Raw genomic sequence first — 23352 nt, forward strand, 5'->3', positions numbered from 1 at the left:
AAATTTATAAACTTTTAAAATTAATCCTAAAATTTATATTATAAAAAAAAATTAAAAAAAACTGGGAAATAATTCTATGAGTATTTTTTAAATATAATTTGAATAGAAAATGATATTTTTAATTTTTTAAAGAATATTAGTGAAATACAGTATTAAAAGTTTTAAAATATTTTTATTAATACAGATTTAAATAATTGGTGATTTATGCCATTATTTTCCCTCCATTTAAACGCATAATAAATAGAGAAAGCGAAGAAGAAGAAGAAAAAGAGAGGAAAAAGTGAAAAATGGGTTGAGAGTCGGAAACTCATTGGGATTCAACGTTAATTCGTGCTTAAGAAATAAGCGCAAAGCTGCTCTGTTTTATCCGCCAATTCCTTCCGGCTGCATTTGGGATCTCACTTCCTCTGCCCACTCAATTCACGGTCGCAGAGCATCATGTCGCCGTCTGCCGTCGGATGCTTCGTTGCCGACGGCGGATGTGCATGTCTTGCTAAAGAGAATGGGGATGTCAGAGCAGTTGGCAACTGTAAATCAGGTGATTCTTATTGTGATCATTGTGGCTGTGGTTCAGCGGATTTATCTTCTTTGCCGGCGTTTTCATGTTCTTCCTCTTCTCTATGGTCTGATTCGAAGCGGTTGAGAGAGTCGGGAAAGCTATGGCGGATCCTTGTTGCTTCTGCTAAAGGCTTCACAATCGGAGCTGGTCTCAAAGGTGGACTCTCTCTCTTCTCTGTCCTCGCTGGATTGAAGCGGAGAAAGGCCTTGGCCTCCCTCGGGTATGGTTGTTTGAAAATTGGTTGTGAAGTTCATCTGCGTGCTATCGTGCCTTTATTTTTGCTGTAAACAAGTGTGTTACTGGATTATGTTTGGTTTAGGAAGAAAGGAGTGATTACGAATCGAGATGCGGTTTCCATGGCTTTGAAGGAGACTTTGAGATACGGTCTCTTTCTTGGAACCTTTGCTGGTACATTCGTTTCCATCGATGAGATCATAGGCAATCTGGCAGGCCACCGGAGGTATACTCTTTTCTATTCTGATCTTGTAATCCTAAATCTTATCTGTTTCTTGATTATATTTTTGTTATCCTTTTGATTGTTTTAGTGTTCTCTTGTAGTTCAGGACTGCAAGATGGAGGGCTCTAGTAGCGGGAGCATTAGCTGGGCCATCGATGCTTCTGACTGGATTAAATACGCAACATAAGACCTTGGCTATCTACATTTTTATGCGTGCTGCGGTCTTGGCATCGCGCTGTGGGATTGAAAGCAAGCGGCTCGGGCATATTTGTAAGCCTCTCACATGGTCATATGGTGACATCTTCCTCATGTGCCTCTCCTCTTCGCAAATCTTGTAAGAAATGTTTCTGCCCTACCATATTTCGCTGCTAATTCAAATAAAATAGGTCTAGAGTGTTCTATAATATTGTCAATTTCCCGTTTTAAGCTTTACTCATCCCGTTGCATGTTTTCCTACATGATCGTAGTGTCTGAATCATTAATTTAGCTTCTAGCCCGCAAATCACTACATCTGATCCTTAGTACACTAAAGCAAACGCAAGCAAGCAGATGAAAAACCAGTGAATGACTTGTATTGTCATAGTTATGTACTAATAATGTAACAGTCGAACAAAATGAATTTTTGGATTGAATGCAGCTGAAAGCGTAATAAGCTTTCTTGGAATTCTAATCTAATTAAAGGTTCACAAACCAAAAGTTCTGGCCAACAACTAGATGAAATATATTAGTCATTTCTTTATCACCCAGATGAAACATTCGGTACTTTTCTACTATTTGCTGGTGTATGAAGCTATTTTGTGCTATTTCTTTTAGTATCTATAAGAAGTGATTACTGATTATAATAGCAGGGAGTTAATTAGGGGAATCATTTTCAGGTCTGCTTATGTGTTAAAGCAAGATAGCTTACCACCATCGTTTAGGTCCTTTCTCAATACTCATGGTGGAAAGGATACTGTAATCTTGGAAGGTTTAAAGAGTTTTATATTAGGCATGCCTTCTCCTAATAAATTTAATGCGATAGAAAAGTACTACCAGACTAAGGGTGCTCACGTCAAACTAGATCCGGGAATGAAGACTCCATGCACGGTATATATTTATCTATTTTGTGTTAATCTCTGTTCATCAAGAAAAAAAAAATGAAATTCTTTGTTTTTTGTAAGTAAAATTAGTTGTTCCTTATGTGTCGCACGAAAGATGTTGGCACTTAATGTGTAAATTCTTGGGGTGGGCGGAGGCTAATATTTTGAGAAAACAAAGATTATGTAATAAATCGTTCCACTTGGAGGCTTGTACCAAGGCGTTGCATAGAATTTATCTAGTTCATTTTGTGCTCTCCCAAATTGTAGGAGTCAATTGTGATGATAACTAGATATCTGTAGCATGAAATGATTATCAAGCATCCTGCTTAGAAAAGTGAGATGTACTTTTGAGAGTTTACCCCAACTATTTGCAATTATCTTTCGATTTTAATATCTTTAGTCTTTGAGAATTCTTTATTTTCTTAATACAGATTATACATGGAAATCAATCATGTGGTGGCCATTTTCTTTCCTTTATCATTCAAGGATACAAAAGAGCGTTGCCGGTTTATCTCCCTGTATATCTTATCCCAGCCCTAATAGTTCATCGTCAAGGTCTCATGAATAGGTAATATTTCAATTTGAATATCAGTTGATTTATTCATATTGTGAAATGTGTTGGTTCAGTTTAGAATTAGAAGTAATGATTTCACGTTAGGTTTTATATTTCCACCGCTTGGTCTGGTTGAAAGATTGACTAGATTACCGATTATGTCATAAATAGGCCACTTAATAATTTCCAGGATATGGAGTTAAACTCACTAGTTACTCGAGTGCCTTCTTATGATTTTATTTCATGAGCAAATGAGGGTTTTTTTCCCGACTCTTTTTACACCTTCGTCACAAATAATATTCAAGAAGAATGAAAATTTACTGATACAAACCTTTCGGTGGAAAAACGTTTTATTGGGTTTCACATTGAACATTCAAACATGCAGGATACAGTTCCTGGCTTATATGGTTGTTTGATTCATTCATAGTTGAACAACTAATTAGATTACCTCTCTGTTTGGCGGATATAATCTTGCCCTGGAAGATTGTTACGGAATATTTACTTATTGAGATGACTTTTCTGGCTGCCTTTTTCCAACCGTTATGTTGTATTTCTGAATTTCCATGATTCCGATGGATAACCTTTTGTTCAGGCCATACGAAATTTTAGCAAGAGGGCTTCTTGGAACTGCTAGATCAAGTCTGTTCCTTTCTGTATATTGTGCGTCTGCTTGGTTAGTATCTCTTCCCCCTATATTCTAGTGAATTGGCTTCTATTCTTGTCGTTACTATTTTCTTCCACTTTTTCTGTGAAACTTCTCGTTTCGCTTTAAGACTTGATAAAATGTCTCTCAAAATATTAAGTTAATGGATAGGATATAATAATTTGTATCATTGTTTTCAAAGAGAAAAGCTGGCTGGTGTTGCTGTATGGAGTCTTCTAATATTTGCTGGAAAGGTTTCGATGCATATTAATTTTGTGAAAAGAAATAATTACAGGCATAAACCATGGTGATGGGAATTGTTTTTATTTAGTTGGTATGTTTTCATAGATTGGCAGGGAACAAAACATAGTTGTGTTCATAAATTTACCTTTGGCTATTCAAAAACTGTATCCTGAAGCATAAACTACGAGTAAGCTGTGAAGTGTTCTTTAACTAGACTCCAACCAAATTACTATAGACCGAAAGCTGAAACTATAAACTATATCGTTCATTCTCTTTGTGATTGCAAAACTCGATACCGGATAGTATATCAATATTAGATGAGCTTGGAGGTTCTTGATTCCGCAATTAAAAGCCTTAACTTTTCCCTTTGGCCTCTCAAAAAGATTTTCAAGCCACTTCAAAGTTTCACTTTGTGGGAGTTATTATGAGTTCAGTTAAACACATTAGCCTCTAGCTCTAATACATCAAGTTTTCCACCTACTTTTCAGGATATGGACATGCCTGACCGCAAGGACTTTCCAGAAAATAAACGTTCCATTGGTTGCAGTGGCAACGGTATAGCTTCAACAATTCTTTACAATTAATTTTAGGTAGAGCAAGAGCATTTGTTAAGGTCTGAAAAAATCATGCTTTTTGAGCAGTTCTTAACGGGTTTGGCTCTGGCCATTGAGAAGAAGAGCAGGAGGATTGAAATCTCACTCTATTGCCTTGCAAGAGGTATCGAGAGCTTCTTCAGCTGCATGACAGACTTGGGATACTTACCACCATCGTTGAATTTCAAGAGAGCGGATGTGATAGTTTTCAGCTTATCAACCTCCATTATAATGCACTGCTATGCTCAGGAAAGGGAGGTATTTCGATCCAAGTATTTGAACGTGCTTGATTGGGTTTTTGGTGTGCCCCCACCCCCCTGTGAAACACCACGCTGCAAGAACGGCAAGCAAGATTAAAAGAGCTTCATACTACACTGGATTTTAATGTGCCAAATCTGTGTAATGTTAGGTCAAGAATTTTCATACTACATAGTATCTTAGTGTTAGGTGATCATTACCTACTATAGAATTAATTAGCATGCAATCGTTTTGACCACATGATGCATCATATGAAGATGTAATTCTTGCAACATTATTCCACTTAGGCCCCACTTTATTTTGAAGATTTCGCTGGGGTTCAATGTGGCCGTTGTAGCGGATAATCTGAACAAGAACATGATCTATAATGAGACAGGTAGTTCTATTCAAATCTCCCAAAGCTCAGCTTCAACGGTATGTTATGATAACCTATGTAGCCCTCATATGGTGTAGCTCATGGTAGCGAGTGGCTAGCGTTGGGAGAAGGCATCTCTCTCGAGTCCCAACGTCGTGTTAAATTGGCGTTGGGAGAGAGTTTTCACTCCCAACGTAACCAGAGATTATTTCTCTAATGGCTTGAGAGAACCATACCTTGTAGTGTAGTCCTAGTCCATATGAAACACAAACACCAACTAGTGATGGAAGTAGACAACAATATCATCATGATCCATAGGTCTTAACTTGGGAGAAGCTCTTATAGCACAAAACCACACAATGATCTCCCTAGATCAGGTAAATCCAAAGTTTCTAACTTATAGGGTCTAAATTATCAAGTTTAGTAACTTCGTACTCTGAATAAATAAATTGTAGTTTAAATATTATTTATTTTTCAGGTAAATCCTCTTTTTTTTTTTTTTTTTGGAGTGGAACCAATACAAAATGAGCACATGCTTTTATGCTGATTTGTTTGTCTTCTCAATGATTGAGACAGGTCTGGAGTTCCAATGGAGGATCCTTTGCCACCACCAAAGTAGATGGGTCGCCTTGGAAGTTATCTCTTTACAAATTACAACTGGAAAAAATTCCTTAAACGAATGGCTCACCATTTACAGAGCCTCTCACCCACTCCTTCATAGCCATCAATATCAACTTCTCCTACTCCAATTTCCACAAATACTTTAAATGGAAGTTATCATAACAACAGGAAGCATGGGCCTTTCACAACATGCTTATCACGTTGAAACACTTTTGGGTTCTTGAATCTGAGTCTTCATTGATTGGATTTGGATTCTGATTCTGATTCTGATTTTTGTTTTTGATGTTCCTCAAATGACAAGGTGTTTCTTCTTCAGCATCACAGAGACCAAGAATTGGTACCATCGCCATCGCTTCACCAAATGCGGCCTCCGATCCACCATTACAGATCTCAACGACGGCACCACAGTACACTGCTGGGTCCCCAATAACCCACTTCACTCCAAGCCCAATCTGCTGCTAATCCATGGAATTGGGGCTAATGCACTTTGGCAATGGGGGGATTCCATTGCTACCCTTGTCCCTCATTTCAATCTCTACGTGCCTGATTTGATCTTCTTTGGCGACTCCTTCTCCACAAACCCCGACAGAACAGAGTGGTTTCAAGCTCAGTGTCTAATCCGAGTTATGGAGGCTAACTCGGTGGGGAAGCTCAGTTTGGTGGGGCTCAGCTATGGGGGGTTTGTTGGGTATAGCATGGCGGCGCTGTGCCCTGATATGGTGGAGAAAGTGGTGATTTGTTGCGCTGGGGTTTGTGTGGAAGAGAAGGATTTCAAAGATGGGTTGTTGAGAGTGTCTGATTTGGAGGAGGCCATAGCCATTTTGGTGCCCCAAAAGCCAGAGAAGCTTAAACAGTTGGTGGGTTACTCGTTTTTCCGGCCACCGCCGATGCGGCTGATGCCTTCTTGTTTGCTCAATGATTTTATTGAGGTAAGGCATGAATTTTAAGCTATGCGAATATCATACTTTATAAACTTATAGTTTTGTAAGTAACAATCTCATTTTTATGTTAATTTGATTAGTTTTATCTTTGAGCTTTGTGGTAGTCAATGTGTTTGGACCATATTGATGAAAAGAGAGAGCTGATTCGAACTATCCCCAAAGGAAGAAAGCTTTCAGACCTTCCCAAGATTCACCAGGTCATAAGCCTTCACTCTCTTCGATTATGATTACATTTGATTGTTTGTTTTAAGTGAACGATTATATTAAATTGTTTGTTTTAAGTGAACTCGGTATGATTATATTAGATTATTTGTTTTAAGTGAACTCAGGAAGGTTCGAAAAGTTTAGTCGTTTTATGCTTTAAGAGTCAAGTAAGCCATTTTTAAATTACAAATTTAGTTTTTGTGAAGTTTGTGTCGTACTTAAAAAAAAATGTCTAATAAGTCCATAAACTTAAAAAAAAAAATATATATAGATTCTTGTGTTTTCAATTTTGTATCTTAATATTTTCAATTTTATGTCTAATAGGTTTTTGATGTTATGATATTTATAATTCTTCCATCTACTAAGCATAAAATAAGTGTCATCGAACTTATAATCAAATTCATATCGATATATGAATTAATTTTTTGCAACATAATTTGTTAGATCGTTTTAAAAATCAGGGTTCTATTTGGACACAAAATTAAAAGTTTAGAGACTCGTTAGACACTTTTAAAAATTTACGGATAAAATAAACACAAACTTTCAAGTAGTTTTGAAATTTGAACGAATGATTTATTCCATTATCAGATACTTTTAAACGTTCAAAGACCAAAAACTATTTAACATTTTTCCAATGCCTTGAACTTAGACCTAAAATTTAAACTTGTTTGCAGCGGACGATGATACTGTGGGGAGAACATGATGAAGTATTTCCATTAGAATTGGGTCACAGATTGAAACGGTGAGTACTCCAACTCCCTAAATCAAAGCAAAGGATACATCAAATATTGTTGAGTTTAGAGCCAAATCATGAATGTGTTTGCTTGCCACTCTTTGGAGTAGGCATTTGGGGGACAATGCTACGCTTGTGATTATCAAGAATGCAGGCCATGCCTTCAACTCAGAGGAGCCCAAGGAGTTTCTCAACCATTTGGTTTCTTTCCTGCTTTATTCTTAAGCCTCCCCTGGGCACTTCAAGCTCACAAACAACATCATCATCAAGGAAAACACACTCAAACAACATCAAAAGCTGGAGTGGTCTAATGATCGTTTATAGTACGACAAACAAGCGGAGAAATTTTGAACCTGCTGACAATTAGAGAAGTTATTATCTCGACCATAGCTCGAATGGTCGACTTGTCCGAATCTCACATTAAACAACTAAGTTTCTTAAAAGGGTTTATTCTTTTGGCATTTTCCATTTTGCCTCGATTTTCCAAGGAGTTCCAGACTTAGAGATCTTTAACCATGTGCTAATAACCAAAAATCTGTGCCACTGGTTTCAGATGTCCTGGAAGTTAAAAGTATTTCTTTATTGCTTATCGAAGAGAGTGAAAATGGAAGTGCAAAAGATGTTTCTGTTTCACGTGTTGGAGCATTAAACTCATAACAGCTCAGGCTCCCCCGCTAACAGATATTGTTTACTTTGACTCGTTATGTATCACCGTCAGCCTTATGGTTTTAGAACCTATCTGTTAGGGAAAGGTTTTCACACCCTTATAAGCAATGTTTTGTTCCTCTTTCCAACCGATGTGAGATCTTACAATCCACCTCTCTTGGAGACCCAATGTTCTCGCTGGCACACCGTCTAATGTCTGGCTCCGATACCATTTGTAACAACTCAAGCCCACCGCTAGCAGATATGTACACTCTTCCCCATTACATGTTGCCATTACATGTTGCCATCAGCCTCACAGTTTTAAAGTCATCAGCCTCACAGTTTTAAAGTCATCAGCCTCACAGTTTTAAAAACACGTCTGTTAGAGAGAGGTTTCCACACCCTTACAAGAAATGCTTCGTTTCTCTCTCCAATCGAGGTGGGAAAACCCCCCACTGTTCATGTATGGAACAATTCCATCCGATGACTACTGGATCAAAGGCCAGCATAAAAAATAGACCATGAGTTCTATAGTTAGCCTATTCTATTCCAAAAGTCTTTCTATGAACAAGAAAAGATTGTGAGAACATATAAAGATATTAAAGCACAATATTGCAACCAGGTAAAATCAGTCAATCAAGTAGATAATATTTCTCAAACTAAACAGATTCACTTAATTTTTAAAGGTAATGGTTCAAAGTGATAACAGATTACTGTTCTAGTACACTACTACTAATAAGCAAGAAAAGTGGCACAGCTATATGCCCTGCCTCCTAGAACCATGCCAACAGTAATTAGCTGCAAATATATAGGTGGTAAATAATTGTTCCAAGTACTTAGAGCAGATGTCCCCGACTAACCGAAGAGTTCGAATATCGTGCCTCTGCTCAAGGTTCATCAGCAGCTTTAGATTGCTCGCCTGCGGTAATTATAATAGAAGGTTAGGTTGCAAATGTATACAAAAATTTTATTCATAGCCAATGCCTGCACAATGCTCAAGTGCCAACTTGAACACGCATGGACTACGACAGAAAATTAGTATCAGAGTTTCTTAAAAACACTAAACAAAAGCGCTAAAGGTCGATAAAGTTTGAACAAAGTTTCCAGAAGAAATTCCATTTAAAGCATGGTAATTTCTAATAGCTCCCAAGCACTAATTATATTAGAGTAAAACTAATTTGTATCTAAATGAAATACATTTCGGGTACTAGCCAATATATCGAAGCTGATGCTAGCGGATAGGACCCTATCGTAAATTAAACAAAAATTGTTCTTGTAAACAGTTCTCATGAAATATACCACGACAATCCCCAACCTCAGGTGATTCTTTTAAGAAAGTTATGACTAATATATATTTATACTGAGACGTGTCACATAAAAGCCCGTTTCAATTATCGATATAGAACAAATGAAGCTCGATTGTAGGTAAGGACAAGAAAAAAGGATTCATGGAAATCTACCTCCCTCTTCTGGGAGATCTGAGGTCCATAACGTGAGATTATCCCTCAGCAATTGCATGATGAGGGTACTATCCTTGTAGGATTCTTCATTGAGGCCATCGAGTTCAGCTATGGCATCATCAAAAGCTTGTTTAGCAAGGTGGCATGCCCTGTCAAGCAATAATAATATTGGAGATGGTGAGATAACAGCATATTGTAGTAGAAAACAGAAAAGTTTAGAGGTAAAATCAGTAAAATCAACCTCTCTGGGGAATTTAATATCTCATAGTAGAAAACAGAATAGTTAAGCGCCAAGCCAAGTCTGATTGGATGGGTTGGAGGAAGATCAGAGCTTGCAATGCTTGAGGCAGACTGCATCAGAAATTAAAACTTCGATTACTAATCCGACAATAAACATAGGAAAGTTGAAGAGAAAAAAAGAGAGACAGATGAAAATGGAAACGAAATATAGAGGCTTCATGAAACAAAAAAGAATTGAACTTACCTCATAGGCCTTCATCGACTGGTCTGCAGCTTCTTCGCGTTCTTGGCCAGATTTAAACTCCGCTAAGTATCGATTATAATCCCCTTTCCTGCATTTGAAAAAAAGTAAAGGAAATTACTCAAAATGATTTGCTCACAAAAGCACACCTGAATACATACGCATACTTTACCAGGATGGATGCATAAAACATACTCAATGCAGACTGCAAACTCACGAAAATTGAAGGATACATAATGTCTTGCTAAGTAGCAGATCAAGCCATCGTCTTCATTTCAAAAATGAGGTAAATGATGCAGAGAAACTCAATAAAATGTATAACAATGTTCAATAGAACATTACCAGTTCATGCCATTTTAAAACTAGCTGAAGAACTAAACTAAGGGAAACAAACAGAAGCAGATGATGATGATCCTCACATCTTATAGTAGAAAACATTGGATTCGCCAGAGGATGAAGATGGAATGAGATGCTTGTCAACAACTGATAAGATGTCCTGGCAAATTCTCGCCAGTTCATCTTCAACCCTCTGCCTGTACTCCTTGACCCTCTTCACATTAGCCTCATTCTTCTTTCCTTCCTCCTTTTGTTCAATAGAAGATAGAATACGCCATGAGGCTCTTCTTGCCCCAATAACGTTCTTATATCCCACAGAGACCAGGTTCCTCTCCTCCACAGTAAGTTCTACGTCCAACTTCGCGACGCTCTTCATCATTTCCACCATTTCTGAGACAAAACCAGAAGAAATTATGTGTCAAACCAAACAAAATACGATGATACTATGTATAGCTCGTCTTCAACCCAAACAATTTTCGATTGTCTCATATCATCTATTACAGAAGGATGTTAACAGAAACAGAGCGGCCGATTCACCGCATATACACGAAACGCTTCGCTCTATCTTCGTAAACTGAAGTGCGATACTCCAAAATCTTGACGAAGTAGTTTCAAGTTTCTAACACTAAAACAGCGATCACAGAAGTTCGCCGATAAGTTTCAAATCATAAACAAAACCCTAACCGTGCAAACTATCCAGATCAACAAAACCGCACCACGAATCCAGAAAAAGGAGATTTAAAACTCGATAAAAGCAGGATAAAAAAAATGGTTTAAGTAACGCACCATCATATCTCTCTGCTTGTTCTGCAAGTCTGGCCAAGTAAACAAGCTTCTCCCTCTCCGTCTCCATCGCCGGAGCTCTGACGAACTTCTCGATCCGAAAAATGCGATTGAGGCTGGTTTGCTTTTGATTCTTCCCGTTCTTCCTCCCACACAACCGCTTCCTGATATACTGTAGTTCGTGGATGGAGTGTAGTGGAGAATCCTGGGGGTTGTGGACGGCGAGGATTGGGTTTGGGACTTGGTGAAGGGTCTTGATTCTCGTGATGGAGGAGGAGAGCCGTCGGATCGCGGCACCGTTGAGTCAGCCGCGTGATGGGAGGCAATGAGACCAAAAGACAAAGGCGTTGGTGACGGTCCGTGTGGGGGACTGTGACGTCAACCGGGTCGGTGTTGAAAAACGAAACTAAAAATAAAAGAAAAAGTCCAAATACTTCTCCCGAGGTTAAATACTTTTCAGCTCACTTTTTCTTTTTATTCAAATTAATAATTTGTCCTTCAAATTTCTAGATATAACAATATAGTCTTTTTAATTTCAAATTATAAAACTAATAATAATTACTAAAATATTATTTTAGTTTTATACCGAGTTTCTTCGATATTTCTAACAACCACTATTAAAATTTAGTGTTAAGTAGCATTACTTTAAATAACATGGGTCAAGGTCAACCAGTGAGACGATGGGGGATAAGCTTCACCGTTGAGATGGAAACAACATGGATCACTAGCTAACCGTTGAGATGGAAACAACTCGGATCACTAGCTAAGACCCCTAAATGATCGCTCGGAGATAAAGGAGGTAGGATGGGAGATAAGCTTCATCGTTGAGATGGAATCCTGGATCACCCGCTAAGACCCCTAAATGAGCGCTCAGAGATAAAGGAGGTAGGATTGGAAATAAGCTTCATCGTTGAGATGAAAACAATATGGATCACTAGCTAATCGTTGAGATTGAAACAACCCAGATCACCAGCTAAGACCCCTAAATGATCGCTGAATGATAGAGGTAGGAGTGCAGAGACACTCATGAGGTTTGCTTAGAAGCAGCCGCCCTTGAAAGAGTGCGTAATAGCTCATTGATCGGACGCTCTTGCGCCAAAGATGAACAAAACTAAGATCACCAGCTAAGACCCCTAAATGATCGCTGAATGATAGAGGTAGGAGTGCAGAGACACTCAGGAGGTTTGCTTAGAAGCAACCGCCCTTGAAAGAGTGCGTAATAGCTCATTGATCGGACGCTCTTGCGCCAAAGATGAACAAAACTAAGATCACCAGCTAAGACCCCTAAATGATCGCTGAATGATAGAGGTAGGAGTGCAGAGACACTCAGGAGGTTTGCTTAGAAGCAACCGCCCTTGAAAGAGTGCGTAATAGCTCATTGATCGGACGCTCTTGCGCCAAAGATGAACAAAACTAAGATCACCAGCTAAGACCCCTAAATGATCGCTGAATGATAGAGGTAGGAGTGCAGAGACACTCAGGAGGTTTGCTTAGAAGCAACCGCCCTTGAAAGAGTGCGTAATAGCTCATTGATCGGACGCTCTTGCGCCAAAGATGAACAAAACTAAGCGATCTTTGCCATGGTACCCATACAATTCTCGTTTTACGCAAACATCAGTCATTTGGGATTTTGTAATTTTGCAAGATACGACACGAGTTATATGTTCTTGTTGATGCTTCGTTATGTGTTATTGCTATTGCTACTAAATTTGTTGTCTAACCTCAAAATGGCTAGCCTATGCGAAAGCTACTACGATATTGGTTACAACCCTGAAATGACATAGGGGAAACTGCTGCTATGCCTTTCAAAAGGTTGTCCAATTTGATCTAACTTGTCTACGGTCTGAGGAAGCTCAAAGGAGAAAATAACATCAATGGCAATTCATAGACGGCCAAAGAGCAGAGCATAAAGAAGACAGCCATGGGAGAACTGAAAGCTGGTAAACAACAGTTTCTCATAGAACAAAGTTGCTGATTACAACTTACATTATAAGAGTACAGAGATTTTGAGACCTTCAAATGAAATTACTATCTCACTTCACAACATTCAGTTTCCAAAACCGATGACATTTGAGAACATGGGAAGGGGTAGGATTCGGTGAACGATGATATACAAACATAAGGGGATGTTTTTTGGGCACAACAACCCTCCAGTGAGCAGTTCAAAAGGATCGAATGAACACTGCCTTCAGAACCTACCATGGATGGTTGTGGCATTTGCAAGAAGTTACACACAAGGGGGCGGAGGAGTCTGTTGGTTACTATGCACAAATTGGGTTCAGACAGACATCATATATGCAGATGCGTAGCAAATTTTGAACTAAATTCCACAACAAAAGATAATGGATTAGGAAGCGTATCCATGTTTTTACCTTTGTTCCCATTATGTTGAATCCAAAAACTACTCGAGGCTGCCTTTTCTGCAGTTCACCACAGAACCATCCATTAGGGGATTTGATGCACACCGACGACATTTTCACTGGCACGCCTGACGGCTACTAAGAGCTTGCATCACCTATTGAAACTGTGGCAAAAGACTTGGCCCATATCCTGGCATTCATGGCCCCTCCTTGCAAATTGCTTCTCTTGCAAGGATCCTTGAAATGACTGAATGACTGAATTGCTCCTTTCAGGCACGTCAAAGGTCGTTCCCACAAGGTTCCAAATCTCAGGTTCCTAACGTGCCTTTGCCAAACGTATCGAGCGTAGACTAAAAGGGTTGGAAAGAAGATATATATCAATCTCAAAAGCACAAATACAGTAGCCAGAGCCAAGTACGTCTCTTCTCGAAGTAAATTTTCTGGAGACCTTGCCCACGAGAATGGGCAATTTTCCTGCTCATTGTTATCGTCATGCTTCTCCTCATTCCTCACTTGTCCGATTATATCTGGTGATATTTGATCCAGTGATGCAGACTGAATGCCTATAAACAAGTAAACCACGACCATTAATATCAAATAATAGAAACTTAACAACCTGGGTCCAGTTGCAATTAAGACTATTCGTCAAATCTTCAATTAAAGCTAAGACTGGATACAAAAATCGGATAATAAAAATACTATTCTGCATATTGATGCAAAATTAATGTTTCCAACTACTTGCCCCATGTGTGGGGGTCACCAGCTACTTATTAAAGCTTATTCGATTCATCCAATATCAGAGGAACCTCAAAACCACCACAAGACCTTCTGAAAAATATCTATCACACGATTAGTAAAAGCAAATTTTATTATAAATCGATACATCAAGGATAACATGTCCAAAAACCAAGATTCGACATATTTTAATTGACATAAAGAAAATCAGCAACTTTGAGCAATTTAATTGTTTCTATATAAAATGTACGTCTGTTAAGAAAAGATGCAGACAACTTAGCACGAGACTGCACAATTTGAGTTTCTATGAATTCAAAATAAGTATTATTCTCATTGGAAGCAAAATTTAGAGGCAGCAAAAAGAAACCTTACCAGTAACATCATTATAGAATCCAACAAGAGAAGGGAGAGTTCGGGAACCATAGTAGCGAGCACGCATTGTCGAATTTAAAAGGAAAAGTGTAGGAAAACCATGAACCCCATACTTGGAGAGTATGCTGCAAGAAAATATGGGTTATGTTCAGATAAGTAAAAAAAACACAATCATACAATGCAAATTTGAAAAGGTGAAAGTTTAATATGAAACCTTGGCCTGATAGCTGAGTCTTGGATTGCAAAATGCGGGATAGAACGGTATAAAGTGGATAGTATTGAAAATCTCGGCCTAAAAGACTTGGAGAACGGGCACCAAGATGCGTAGAAGAGTACTGCAACGTAGTCGTAACGGTTTTTATGAATCATATTCATTGCCATTTGTAACAAGGCTTCATCTCCCTTCATCATAGCAAAAATAAATAGTTAAGTTATCATCCTGACAATTATAACAACCTGCCTCTAACCATCCAGTATGCATCAAGATTAAACTCAAAACTCCAGCCGTTTTCCAAATTCTATGTGAAGAACACAATTCCCAATTCTCACAATTTGCACCAAGAAAAGATCAGGAACGAACTCAGAACTCCAGAAGCAAAAATGCTTAGGTTCCATCGTCTTCTTCTGAGCTTTATTCAGTTGCATGCTCCGAAAACAAACTAACAGCATCAAACTTGACTAACAAAGGCAGAATTTCTGTGTAAATCCTTTTTAAAAGCTCAATTCGACCATAATTTTTTTAAAAGAACTCAGACCAAAACGAAACAACACGTCAAAACCAAATCCAACAGAGTGAATTGGAAGAAACCCTCTACCAGATGATGATCTTAACTACATACAAGTTCGTTCAGATTAGTGAAAGAAACAGAGAAGGAAAAAAAGAAATTAGTTACCTCAGAAACACCAATAAATTCAAAGTGCCCATCTTCACCGTGAAAGGGGCAATTCGAGTTCCAATCCCTAGAAGAGAAGATCGTATCCAGAAAAGATTGAACAGGACACGAGGGACCTGAATGCGAAACCCTAACCGAGTGGGCGGAAGACGCTTGGCTCTCCAACATCATGGCCAAGACAACAATCCCCATCACCCAGAACCCAGTCCTCATAATCACAGAAACAGAGAAATAGAGCAAGAAAAGTTGAATCAAAAGGGCGAAGGAGGACGAAACTCAGAGAAACAGAGAGATCGAGCAGCTACCATGGAAGAAGCGGGGAAGAGGAAGAATCTCGTGAGGGAATTAGTATCTGGGGAGGCGAATTCGTTCGAAGAATTGAAAAGAAAAAAAAATGGAATCGAATTGAAAGAGGGAAATTGAGGGTTAAGGGCGATGGAGGGAGGGTGGGTGGACCGAACCAAAAGATAACGAAAGCGGTGCGCACTGCGCACAGAGCACTTTGGAAAGGACCGTCTATGATCTGTCTCAACGCGCTCACGCTCCTCTTCCTCTTCCGGCTTTTTCTTATTTAGCTTAAATTACCTTTTTAATTATAAAATTGTATTTTGAGTTTTTCAGTTTTAAAATTTAATTAATATTTAAATTTCAATTTTATATCTGCTTTGTGAATANTTTAAACAAAAAAAAATATATATATATATATATATATATATATATATATATATATATTTTTTTTTGTTTAAATGCAAGAACTTACTAAATTAAAAATTTAGAGATCTATTTTAAAAATATTATTCTTTGGCCTATGTCTAAAAGGATGAATTATTTTGTGAAAGAATTTTTCAAGCTATCAAATCGGTTTGTGCAGATGTTTGGTTGTATTAGTTGACAACGTTAAAGTTTATCGCTTCACGAATTTTTTAGGTGAAGAATAGACAACTTAAGAATTATTTACGACGCATAGGGACCATATTGAAATTATAAAGTACTTTAAATCGAAATAATTTTGAAAATTTTGAAACAATTGGAACTACTTTTGAAAACAATTTACGACCAAATTCATAAAAAAAAAACTATGTCCAAATACATAATAAAACTCTAAACAACTTAAAAAGAACAAAAATGACCTAAATATAACTTGTTTAATTAAGAGTTATAACCAGAATTCAAATATTTTAATCTCTCATTTCACCTCACTAAAATAATTAAAATAACATCAAAGAAGTCAAATATATTTGTTTTCAAATATTTTCCTCAAACCATTACGATTTGAATTCAAATCTACTAAATCTAGCCATGTCCGACATGAATTCATCAATGTATAACATAATATCTAAGCCAGAAAATAGTTCATAGAAACTAGAGATCAGGATTTGAGTAGCTCCTTGGCAGAATTGACATGAAATTATTAAGTGAACTTCTAAGATACAAGGGGAGATAACATGAAGCCTTAAAATAAAGCCGGGAAGGCTTATGATTAATGTGAGATCTCACGATGATTGGAGGGGAGAACAAAACATTTCTTACAAGGATGTGAAAACTTCTCTCTAGCATATGCGATTTAAAATCGTAAAGCTAATAACAATACGTAACGGATCAAAGCGGACAATATCTACTAGTAGTGGTCTCAGACGGTTACAATCATGAACATGTACTCCCTATTCAAGCGAGGAATAATAACAATGGTAGAGACCAACAAAGTTAAAGTTTCCAATGGAGGTAATATTTTGAGTATAAATCTTACTACAATGCACCCTCAAATTTGCTCTAGCAATTGGGTGGTTTGATGAGCAAAAGGGATAGTCCAACTAAAAAATGACATTGACTAGATACCTATTCACAGTATTTTTCCTAGTGAGTGACAAAATTGTTATATTAATGACTATCAATAAGCAGAACCACGACTAAAGATATTTGAAGATTCTGTAACAGTCCCACCTACCGCTAGTAGATATTATCCGACTTTGGTCCATTACGTATTGTTGTCAGCCTCACAATTTTAAAATGCATTTATTAGGGAGAAGTTTCCACACCTTTACAAGGAATGCTTTGTTCCCCTCTTCAACCAATGCGAGATCTCATAGATTCAAAATCGTTCTCCTTCGTCAGTTACGTAAATCCAATCAATACCAGTTGTCTAGAAAATCTATACTGTTCAGCTTAGTCTACAGCTCTGCCATGTCTGCCTAAGCTCCTAAAGAACTATGATCCTGTAATGCAATTTAGTTATTAGTACGTCGTAGAGGGAAAAAGTAGACTCAAATGGGACTGTTGCAATGGATGGTACTCATTAAGGAGAATGCTAACACAAACAACAGCATACGAAAGGAAAAAAAAAAAACTAAGCCTAACTAAAGTAGAGGCTCCAATCAAGTAAAAGAAGACCTATCGAGAATCTCGAAGAGTTACGTTCCTCACATTAGGATTTAGTAGTAGCGGGTCCTGTTGTCACAAGAGAATCTTAAACAGCTTCGTCCCTTGTCTACGAAGCATCTTTAAAAACTTACTCAACAGAGAATGTGTTGAGGATTGTTGGTGAGGAGTCCCACATCGACTAATTAAGGGATGATCACGAATTTATAAGTAAGAAATACATCTCCATTGATATGAGGCCTTTTGGGGAAAACAACAACAAAGTCACGAGAGCTTATGCTCAAAGTGGACAATATTATATCATTGTGGAGGGTCGTGATTCCTAACATGGTATAGAGTCATGTCCTTAACTTAGTCATGTCTATAAAATCCTCAAATGTCAAACAAAGAAGTTGTGAGCCTCAAAAGTGTAGTAAAAAAGTGACTCAAGTGTCGAACAAATGGTGTACTTCGTTCGAGGGCTCCAGAGAAAGGAATCGAGCTCAATCAAGAAGAGGTTGTTCGAGGGCTCCATATGTCTCAGGAGAGACTCTATGGTGTGCTTAGTTCGGGGAGGATTGTTGAGGATTGTTGGTAGGGAGTCCCACATCGGCTAATTAAGGGGATGATCATGGGTTTATAAGTATAGAATACATCTTCATTGGAATGAGGCATTTTGGGATAACCAAAAGTAAAGATATGAGAGCTTATACTCAAAGTGGACAATATCATACCATTGTGGAGGGCCGTGGTTTCTAACAAAATGGATTCGTAATACCGTACAAGGACACAACCAGATATTTTCACTTGTGGTAATCTATGTGGAATTGCATTCAAGCTGGTCACTAATGAATCAATTAGTGCAAATGAACCTAATAGATAGAAGGAAAATGTTGTTAAGAGTGTCTTGATGTGCAAAGGTATTCTTATAATATACAATAAATCATGAGTTTAATACTCAAAGCTGAATTCTTTTGAAATTTTCCTAACATGAACTTTCAATTGGAATATTCTTCCTCTGTAACCAAATCCAACATAGTACTTTGGAATTATTAGTTTTTGTGATGAACACAGTAAAGTGTATGATGTTTTGATAGAAAATTGTTGCACCTAGACACCAGAGAAAGCTTTAGTGTGGGAAATACTAAACTGACTCAAAAAGAAAACATCTAAACCCAACTAAACAAGCATCCAATATAAGTAAAAGAATCGGTATCCACAAAAATAGTATTGTCCAAACGAATTAGCAACAAATCTTCCTAACTTTTAAGTATTTCAGAGTACTAATTTGACAAATTATTCAAGTATAGATTTACTTGAAAGTTCAAGTTCCAATTATCTTTGGGTAACAAAAATTAATTTTATTGAAGAACAAAAACTTAATGGATTGTTAAATTATAGACTACTTTACTCTCACTTAATCCTTTTCTTTTTTTCACGCTTCAAAGTGAATAGAATCTATTTTAACTAATATAAGTAATTGGATATAATCTTATCACAGATATTAGTGGAGAAACACCTTCCAACATCAAACACATATATCTTATTCTCACGCAGCAATTTCTCAGAATGCCCATTAAAGTTCATGTCTAGTCTAATTTTCTAAAGTGGGAATAATTTGGCCAATATTATGCTTGTTTCCACACAATTTTTTTTTTAAAAAAGGTTTCCTTCTTAAAAACACATCTATTTTCAAAAACAAAATCAAGTTATCAAAATTGATTTTTAAAAACATGTTTAAAAAGTAGGTTATAAAGCAAGAAAGCTACAAGTAAAAGTAGCGATTCTAAGCTTGATTTAAAAAGGAAAAACAGAAGATAGAAAACAAAATACTTATAAGATTCGGCTTCACATGTCCATTGCAAAGGTGTTTGTTTGTTGGGATTTCTTTGAGCTAAATTTTCGTTTTTAAAGCTTAAATGAAGATAGCCTTAGTTCCTCCATTAAAGTGCGTCTCCAAGATGTCCTTCGTGTGTGCAAACATTCAGCCCCACATTACATGATGATGCCGACACTTAGCATAAAGTGACAAATGTACACAGTGTTGACACTCGCTCTAACTAAAAATCACAGAAACTTGGAGAAACCGAGGGCAGCTACCGCACGCACTCTCCACATTTAGGACACTCTCTCTAAACGTCTTAATATCTAGTGGTAGAGTAACATAATTGATTATTTACCCCAAGATGTTAGAAATGTTAACTACCTTGAGCATTGCCTCTAGGCCCAACCCTCACCTTCTATATTTCGATTGGTCGAGGAGCTTGCGCTGAGCTCCAGAACCTTTGACTCTATTACCTGACCTTCCCTTCTTTTTCTTCTTCTTCTTTTCTTACTCTCATCTAATTTAAGAAAAGAGTAAGGGAAGGAGCGAACCAAGCAGTTTTATCGTGTTCTTGACCGTTCTTTTCTTTTAATGGAACTACCTTTTGTTAATTAATTTGTTGTTAATATTTTATAATGTTTAGTGTCTAACCTAGCTTCCACCTACTTTACCTCATTTTAGAATACAACAATCTACCTCTCCAATATTTGATTACCAAGAAAACTTATATAGGATTGGATGGTTGATAATGGTCGATAATGGTGAGTTATATTTGATTTTGAAATCTATAACTTCACATTCCTATGGCATGGTATCCTTATGGTACGATCTCTCTGTCATCCCAAAATGAAAGGGGCGATCTCGTAGTTCTTGATCTGTGACAATTCCTATAGCATGTTATCCTAATGGCACGATCTCCAAAATGAAAGGTGCGACCTCATAGTTCTTGGTCTTGACAATTCCTATAGCATAGTATCCTAATGATACGATCCCTCCAAGACTCAGAATGAAATGGGCGATCTTGTAGTTCTTGGTCTGTGACAATTCCTATAGCATGGTATCCTAATGGTACGATCTCTCCGTCACCCCAGAATGAAAGGAGTGATCTCATAGTTCCTAGTTTGTGAAGATACAAGATGAGGATCGTGTATATGTACATATATATATATATATATATAGCTCGAGATTCTAATGCTCAATCTCAAGGAAGTTTAACATCAATGACAAAATTCAGTAAAGTAACAAGTAAAAAATGAAAAAACAAGTCGGACATTTTGCAAACAAATATTATCAAAATATATAAATTCAGATTCGAAGAGGCTCACCATGTATATCAATATAAAAGAAATAAGAAATTAAATGCATGAAAAAGAAAATGACAATTCAAGAACTGATATTTAGAATTACTATTCTGCTAGACATTTAAAGAAGATAACTAACTATTAATTCAAGTTTTATTTAATCACGTAATAGATTATTAATTAAATTTAGTTTAATAAATAAGACTGTACTTATTTATTAAAAAAAATTGAAAAACCTAAATAAATGATGAACATTTTTATTTTTATTTTATTTTTAAATATCAAAAAAATATAAATAAAGTAAGAAAAATAATCAATCAAATTTAAAGAACGAACGATAATAATTTATCTTACATCTACAGGTCGATCGAAGAGGCCAGGTTAACAGCATTACCATTACGATCTCCTCCTCCTCCGCCGCCCGTTTTTCGCAGCCGCTTTTGGAGTTCGGAGCCGCATTTCCATTACTCTGAGCAAACCGATTGCTGTCCTTCCGCGGTCGCCCTCTCCGCCTCTTAATCGGACCATAACTGCTATCGATAATATCAACAGGAATACTCTGGAAAATGGCGTAGGAAGAATCAGGTACTGATTCGTCGTAAATGTGGTTAACAAGGACCAGGTCCTCGTCTCCGTCGCCGTAGCTGTCGTTGACGGCACAATGAGAATCTCCAACGAAGAGTTGCTTCAAGCGAGTAACAATCTGAGCGCTGCCTACATCTAGGCGGTCGGAGGATTGGGACCGAAATGTGGAGGAGGACGAGGAGGAAGAAATTTGGGGCTTGCGAGGGGCTAAACGGAGGCGAGAATATGTTTGTTTTCGGCTACCGGCGGACTCGTTGAAGACAGATCGATCGATTTTGGGGATTAGAACGTCGTCGTCGTTGTTGGATTGGGAGGTTGAAGAAGAAGATGAGGAGAAGAAACGAGAAAGACAATAGAGGTCGGATTGGGAGAGGCGACGGAGATCTATGATCGGCAGAGTGTTCATGCGAAGACTGTCATTGGAAGAGGAAGCAACCATAGTTGTGGAAGCCATGGATATGACATGAGCTCCTGTAAATTGCGAAGAAAAAGTAGGGAGAGAGACAAGCGAAAGGAGAGTGGGGAACCGATTTCAAAATGGGCCTTGGCCCAACTTTTTCCTAGTGGGTCGGCCCAATATCAATGATTATTATTATTATTAACATATTTAAAGTATATATATATATATATTTTTTTTTTTTTCTTTCTATCTTCTCCTCAATTTAACCTAACCCTTCAAAAAAAGGTTCGATCCCGTAAGAACCCAAGTCCACCGCTAACAAATATTATCCATTTTGACCTATTATATATCGTTATCAGTCTCACAGTTTTAAAACACGTATGCTAGAGGGAGGTTTCCACCCCCTTATAAACAATGTTTCGTGCCACTCCCCGACCAACGTGGGATCCACAATCCACCCCCATTGGGGGCGTTTGACTCTCCAGCCAACGTGGGATCTCACAATCCACCCCATTGGGGGCCAACGTCTTCGTTGGCACACTCCCTCATGTCTGACTCTGATACCATTTGTAAGACTCAAAGTCCACTTCTACCAAATATTGATATATTAAATATATACTCGATGTATTACAAACATCATATAAAATATTTGTCTTTTATAACGTAAATTCATGATATGAATGCGAACACACAAGATTTATTATTTTATTGAACGAATCAAAATTTAGAGCGTTGTTACATTAGAGCATAAAGGGACCACTTGACAGTTATTTGATAGGGAGAGGTCGCATAGGCATTACTATGGATTCAGCAAGCAAGTAAATGCTTAGATGCCCTTTACCATATGCCACGAAATAGAAAAAATTAAATAATTTAAAGTTTATAATATTTTTGAAAAATAAAGTAAAAAATAATAATTAAAATATTTGGATTTTCATCATACGAACTCTTCACATGGATTGATAAGCGTGACAGAATTGAATTTGGGACTATATACATTGAACCCCATGAGGAGGAACATTTAAATTTAATGTATTGTTTTCAAATTTTATTATATAAATATTAAAAAAAATCAGTGTATTAAATTTAATTATTTTATTATTTTATTGCTAAAGAAATATATATATATATATATACATATATAAATAAATAAATGTAATTGTTAAGTTCACTGTTATTATATATTATTCTATTTGACTTACTATAACGATGCTCACAGTAGAAATAAATTTTTATATAATAAATGTTTTATTCCTGTTTTCAGATCGACGTGAGATTTCATAATCTATCGATTATATATATATATATATATATATATATATATATATATATATATTTTTTTTTTTTTTTTAAACATAACTTTAAAATTAATCATTCAAAGGAAAGAGGCCACAGGAAGAAAAGAAAGAAAAAAAAAACATTTTGTGATGGGGTCCACCATTCGGGGATTCTTTCCTGTCGGCGGTACACGTCACTCGCATTTTTTAATTTATTATTTCCGTAAATACAGATTATTTATTAATTTGTTAATAATTATTCTTCTATTTTCTTTTTTTCTTATAAATTTAACCTTTAAAAAAAT

General features: G+C 37.1%; 5 protein-coding genes across 10 annotated transcripts; 2 read left to right on the forward strand and 3 right to left on the reverse strand.

The window, feature by feature from the left end:
- The first annotated feature begins 257 nt into the window (after positions 1–257).
- Positions 258–4776, forward strand: LOC111804956. 5 transcript variants are annotated; one of them, XM_023689799.1, is made up of 9 exons: positions 258–538; positions 637–779; positions 879–1019; positions 1123–1350; positions 1892–2102; positions 2527–2663; positions 3241–3321; positions 4023–4089; positions 4176–4776. In XM_023689799.1, exons 1-9 carry the CDS (start codon positions 503–505, stop codon positions 4482–4484), a joined length of 1353 nt encoding a protein of 450 aa, XP_023545567.1. In that variant the 5' UTR covers positions 258–502; the 3' UTR covers positions 4485–4776. The 5 variants fall into 5 exon arrangements, with proteins under 5 accessions (XP_023545567.1, XP_023545566.1, XP_023545568.1 ...); XM_023689798.1 differs by having other exon boundaries at positions 258–779; XM_023689800.1 differs by lacking the exon at positions 258–538 and having other exon boundaries at positions 696–779; positions 883–1019.
- A 107-nt stretch (positions 4777–4883) lies between these two features.
- LOC111804958 (putative aminoacrylate hydrolase RutD) lies at positions 4884–7869 on the forward strand. Its single transcript, XM_023689804.1, has 4 exons — positions 4884–6290; positions 6407–6499; positions 7181–7248; positions 7350–7869. Exons 1-4 carry the CDS (start codon positions 5655–5657, stop codon positions 7462–7464), a joined length of 912 nt encoding a protein of 303 aa, XP_023545572.1. The 5' UTR covers positions 4884–5654; the 3' UTR covers positions 7465–7869.
- Positions 7870–8496: 627 nt separating this feature from the next.
- On the reverse strand, positions 8497–11240 carry LOC111804959 (14-3-3 protein 7-like). 2 transcript variants are annotated; one of them, XM_023689806.1, is made up of 6 exons: positions 10948–11240; positions 10245–10551; positions 9829–9916; positions 9586–9695; positions 9345–9493; positions 8497–8806 (listed from the first exon to the last, which is right to left on the reverse strand). In XM_023689806.1, the coding sequence occupies exons 1-6, from the start codon at positions 11012–11014 to the stop codon at positions 8772–8774; spliced, it is 756 nt and encodes a 251-aa protein (XP_023545574.1). In that variant the 5' UTR covers positions 11015–11240; the 3' UTR covers positions 8497–8771. The 2 variants fall into 2 exon arrangements, with proteins under 2 accessions (XP_023545574.1, XP_023545573.1); XM_023689805.1 differs by having other exon boundaries at positions 8497–8803; positions 10948–11134.
- A 1631-nt stretch (positions 11241–12871) lies between these two features.
- LOC111804957 (5'-adenylylsulfate reductase-like 4) lies at positions 12872–15814 on the reverse strand. Its single transcript, XM_023689803.1, has 4 exons — positions 15305–15814; positions 14626–14813; positions 14412–14536; positions 12872–13867 (listed from the first exon to the last, which is right to left on the reverse strand). Exons 1-4 carry the CDS (start codon positions 15515–15517, stop codon positions 13443–13445), a joined length of 951 nt encoding a protein of 316 aa, XP_023545571.1. The 5' UTR covers positions 15518–15814; the 3' UTR covers positions 12872–13442.
- A 1494-nt stretch (positions 15815–17308) lies between these two features.
- Positions 17309–21841, reverse strand: LOC111805306 (methyl-CpG-binding domain-containing protein 8-like). The gene is made up of 2 exons (XM_023690309.1): positions 21140–21841; positions 17309–17517 (listed from the first exon to the last, which is right to left on the reverse strand). Coding segments are annotated over exons 1-2 (687 nt in total). The 5' UTR covers positions 21825–21841; the 3' UTR covers positions 17309–17515.
- Positions 21842–23352: the final 1511 nt, after the last annotated feature.

Source organism: Cucurbita pepo, chromosome LG11 (assembly GCF_002806865.2).
Source record: "Cucurbita pepo subsp. pepo cultivar mu-cu-16 chromosome LG11, ASM280686v2, whole genome shotgun sequence".
Taxonomy (NCBI): domain Eukaryota; kingdom Viridiplantae; phylum Streptophyta; class Magnoliopsida; order Cucurbitales; family Cucurbitaceae; genus Cucurbita; species Cucurbita pepo.

Bases quoted from the DNA above. Each gene is read 5' to 3' on its own strand.
- LOC111804956 (XM_023689798.1), top strand. From the start codon at position 439: ATGTCGCCGTCTGCCGTCGGATGCTTCGTTGCCGACGGCGGATGTGCA. The intron at 2,103-2,526 runs GTATATATTTAT...TTCTTAATACAG, and splicing joins GAATGAAGACTCCATGCACG to ATTATACATGGAAATCAATC. The intron at 3,322-4,022 runs GTTAGTATCTCT...CCTACTTTTCAG, and splicing joins GTATATTGTGCGTCTGCTTG to GATATGGACATGCCTGACCG.
- LOC111804958 (XM_023689804.1), top strand. From the start codon at position 5,655: ATGACAAGGTGTTTCTTCTTCAGCATCACAGAGACCAAGAATTGGTAC. The intron at 6,500-7,180 runs GTCATAAGCCTT...ACTTGTTTGCAG, and splicing joins ACCTTCCCAAGATTCACCAG to CGGACGATGATACTGTGGGG. The intron at 7,249-7,349 runs GTGAGTACTCCA...TCTTTGGAGTAG, and splicing joins TTGGGTCACAGATTGAAACG to GCATTTGGGGGACAATGCTA.
- LOC111804959 (XM_023689806.1), bottom strand. From the start codon at position 11,014: ATGGAGACGGAGAGGGAGAAGCTTGTTTACTTGGCCAGACTTGCAGAA. The intron at 10,552-10,947 runs GTGCGTTACTTA...GTTTTGTCTCAG, and splicing joins ACAAGCAGAGAGATATGATG to AAATGGTGGAAATGATGAAG. The intron at 8,807-9,344 runs GTAGATTTCCAT...TTATAATTACCG, and splicing joins AGATCTCCCAGAAGAGGGAG to CAGGCGAGCAATCTAAAGCT.
- LOC111804957 (XM_023689803.1), bottom strand. From the start codon at position 15,517: ATGAGGACTGGGTTCTGGGTGATGGGGATTGTTGTCTTGGCCATGATG. The intron at 14,814-15,304 runs GTAACTAATTTC...GCTATGATGAAG, and splicing joins AATTTATTGGTGTTTCTGAG to GGAGATGAAGCCTTGTTACA. The intron at 13,868-14,411 runs GTAAGGTTTCTT...ACTTGTTTATAG, and splicing joins ATTCTATAATGATGTTACTG to GCATTCAGTCTGCATCACTG.
- LOC111805306 (XM_023690309.1), bottom strand. From the start codon at position 21,824: ATGGCTTCCACAACTATGGTTGCTTCCTCTTCCAATGACAGTCTTCGC.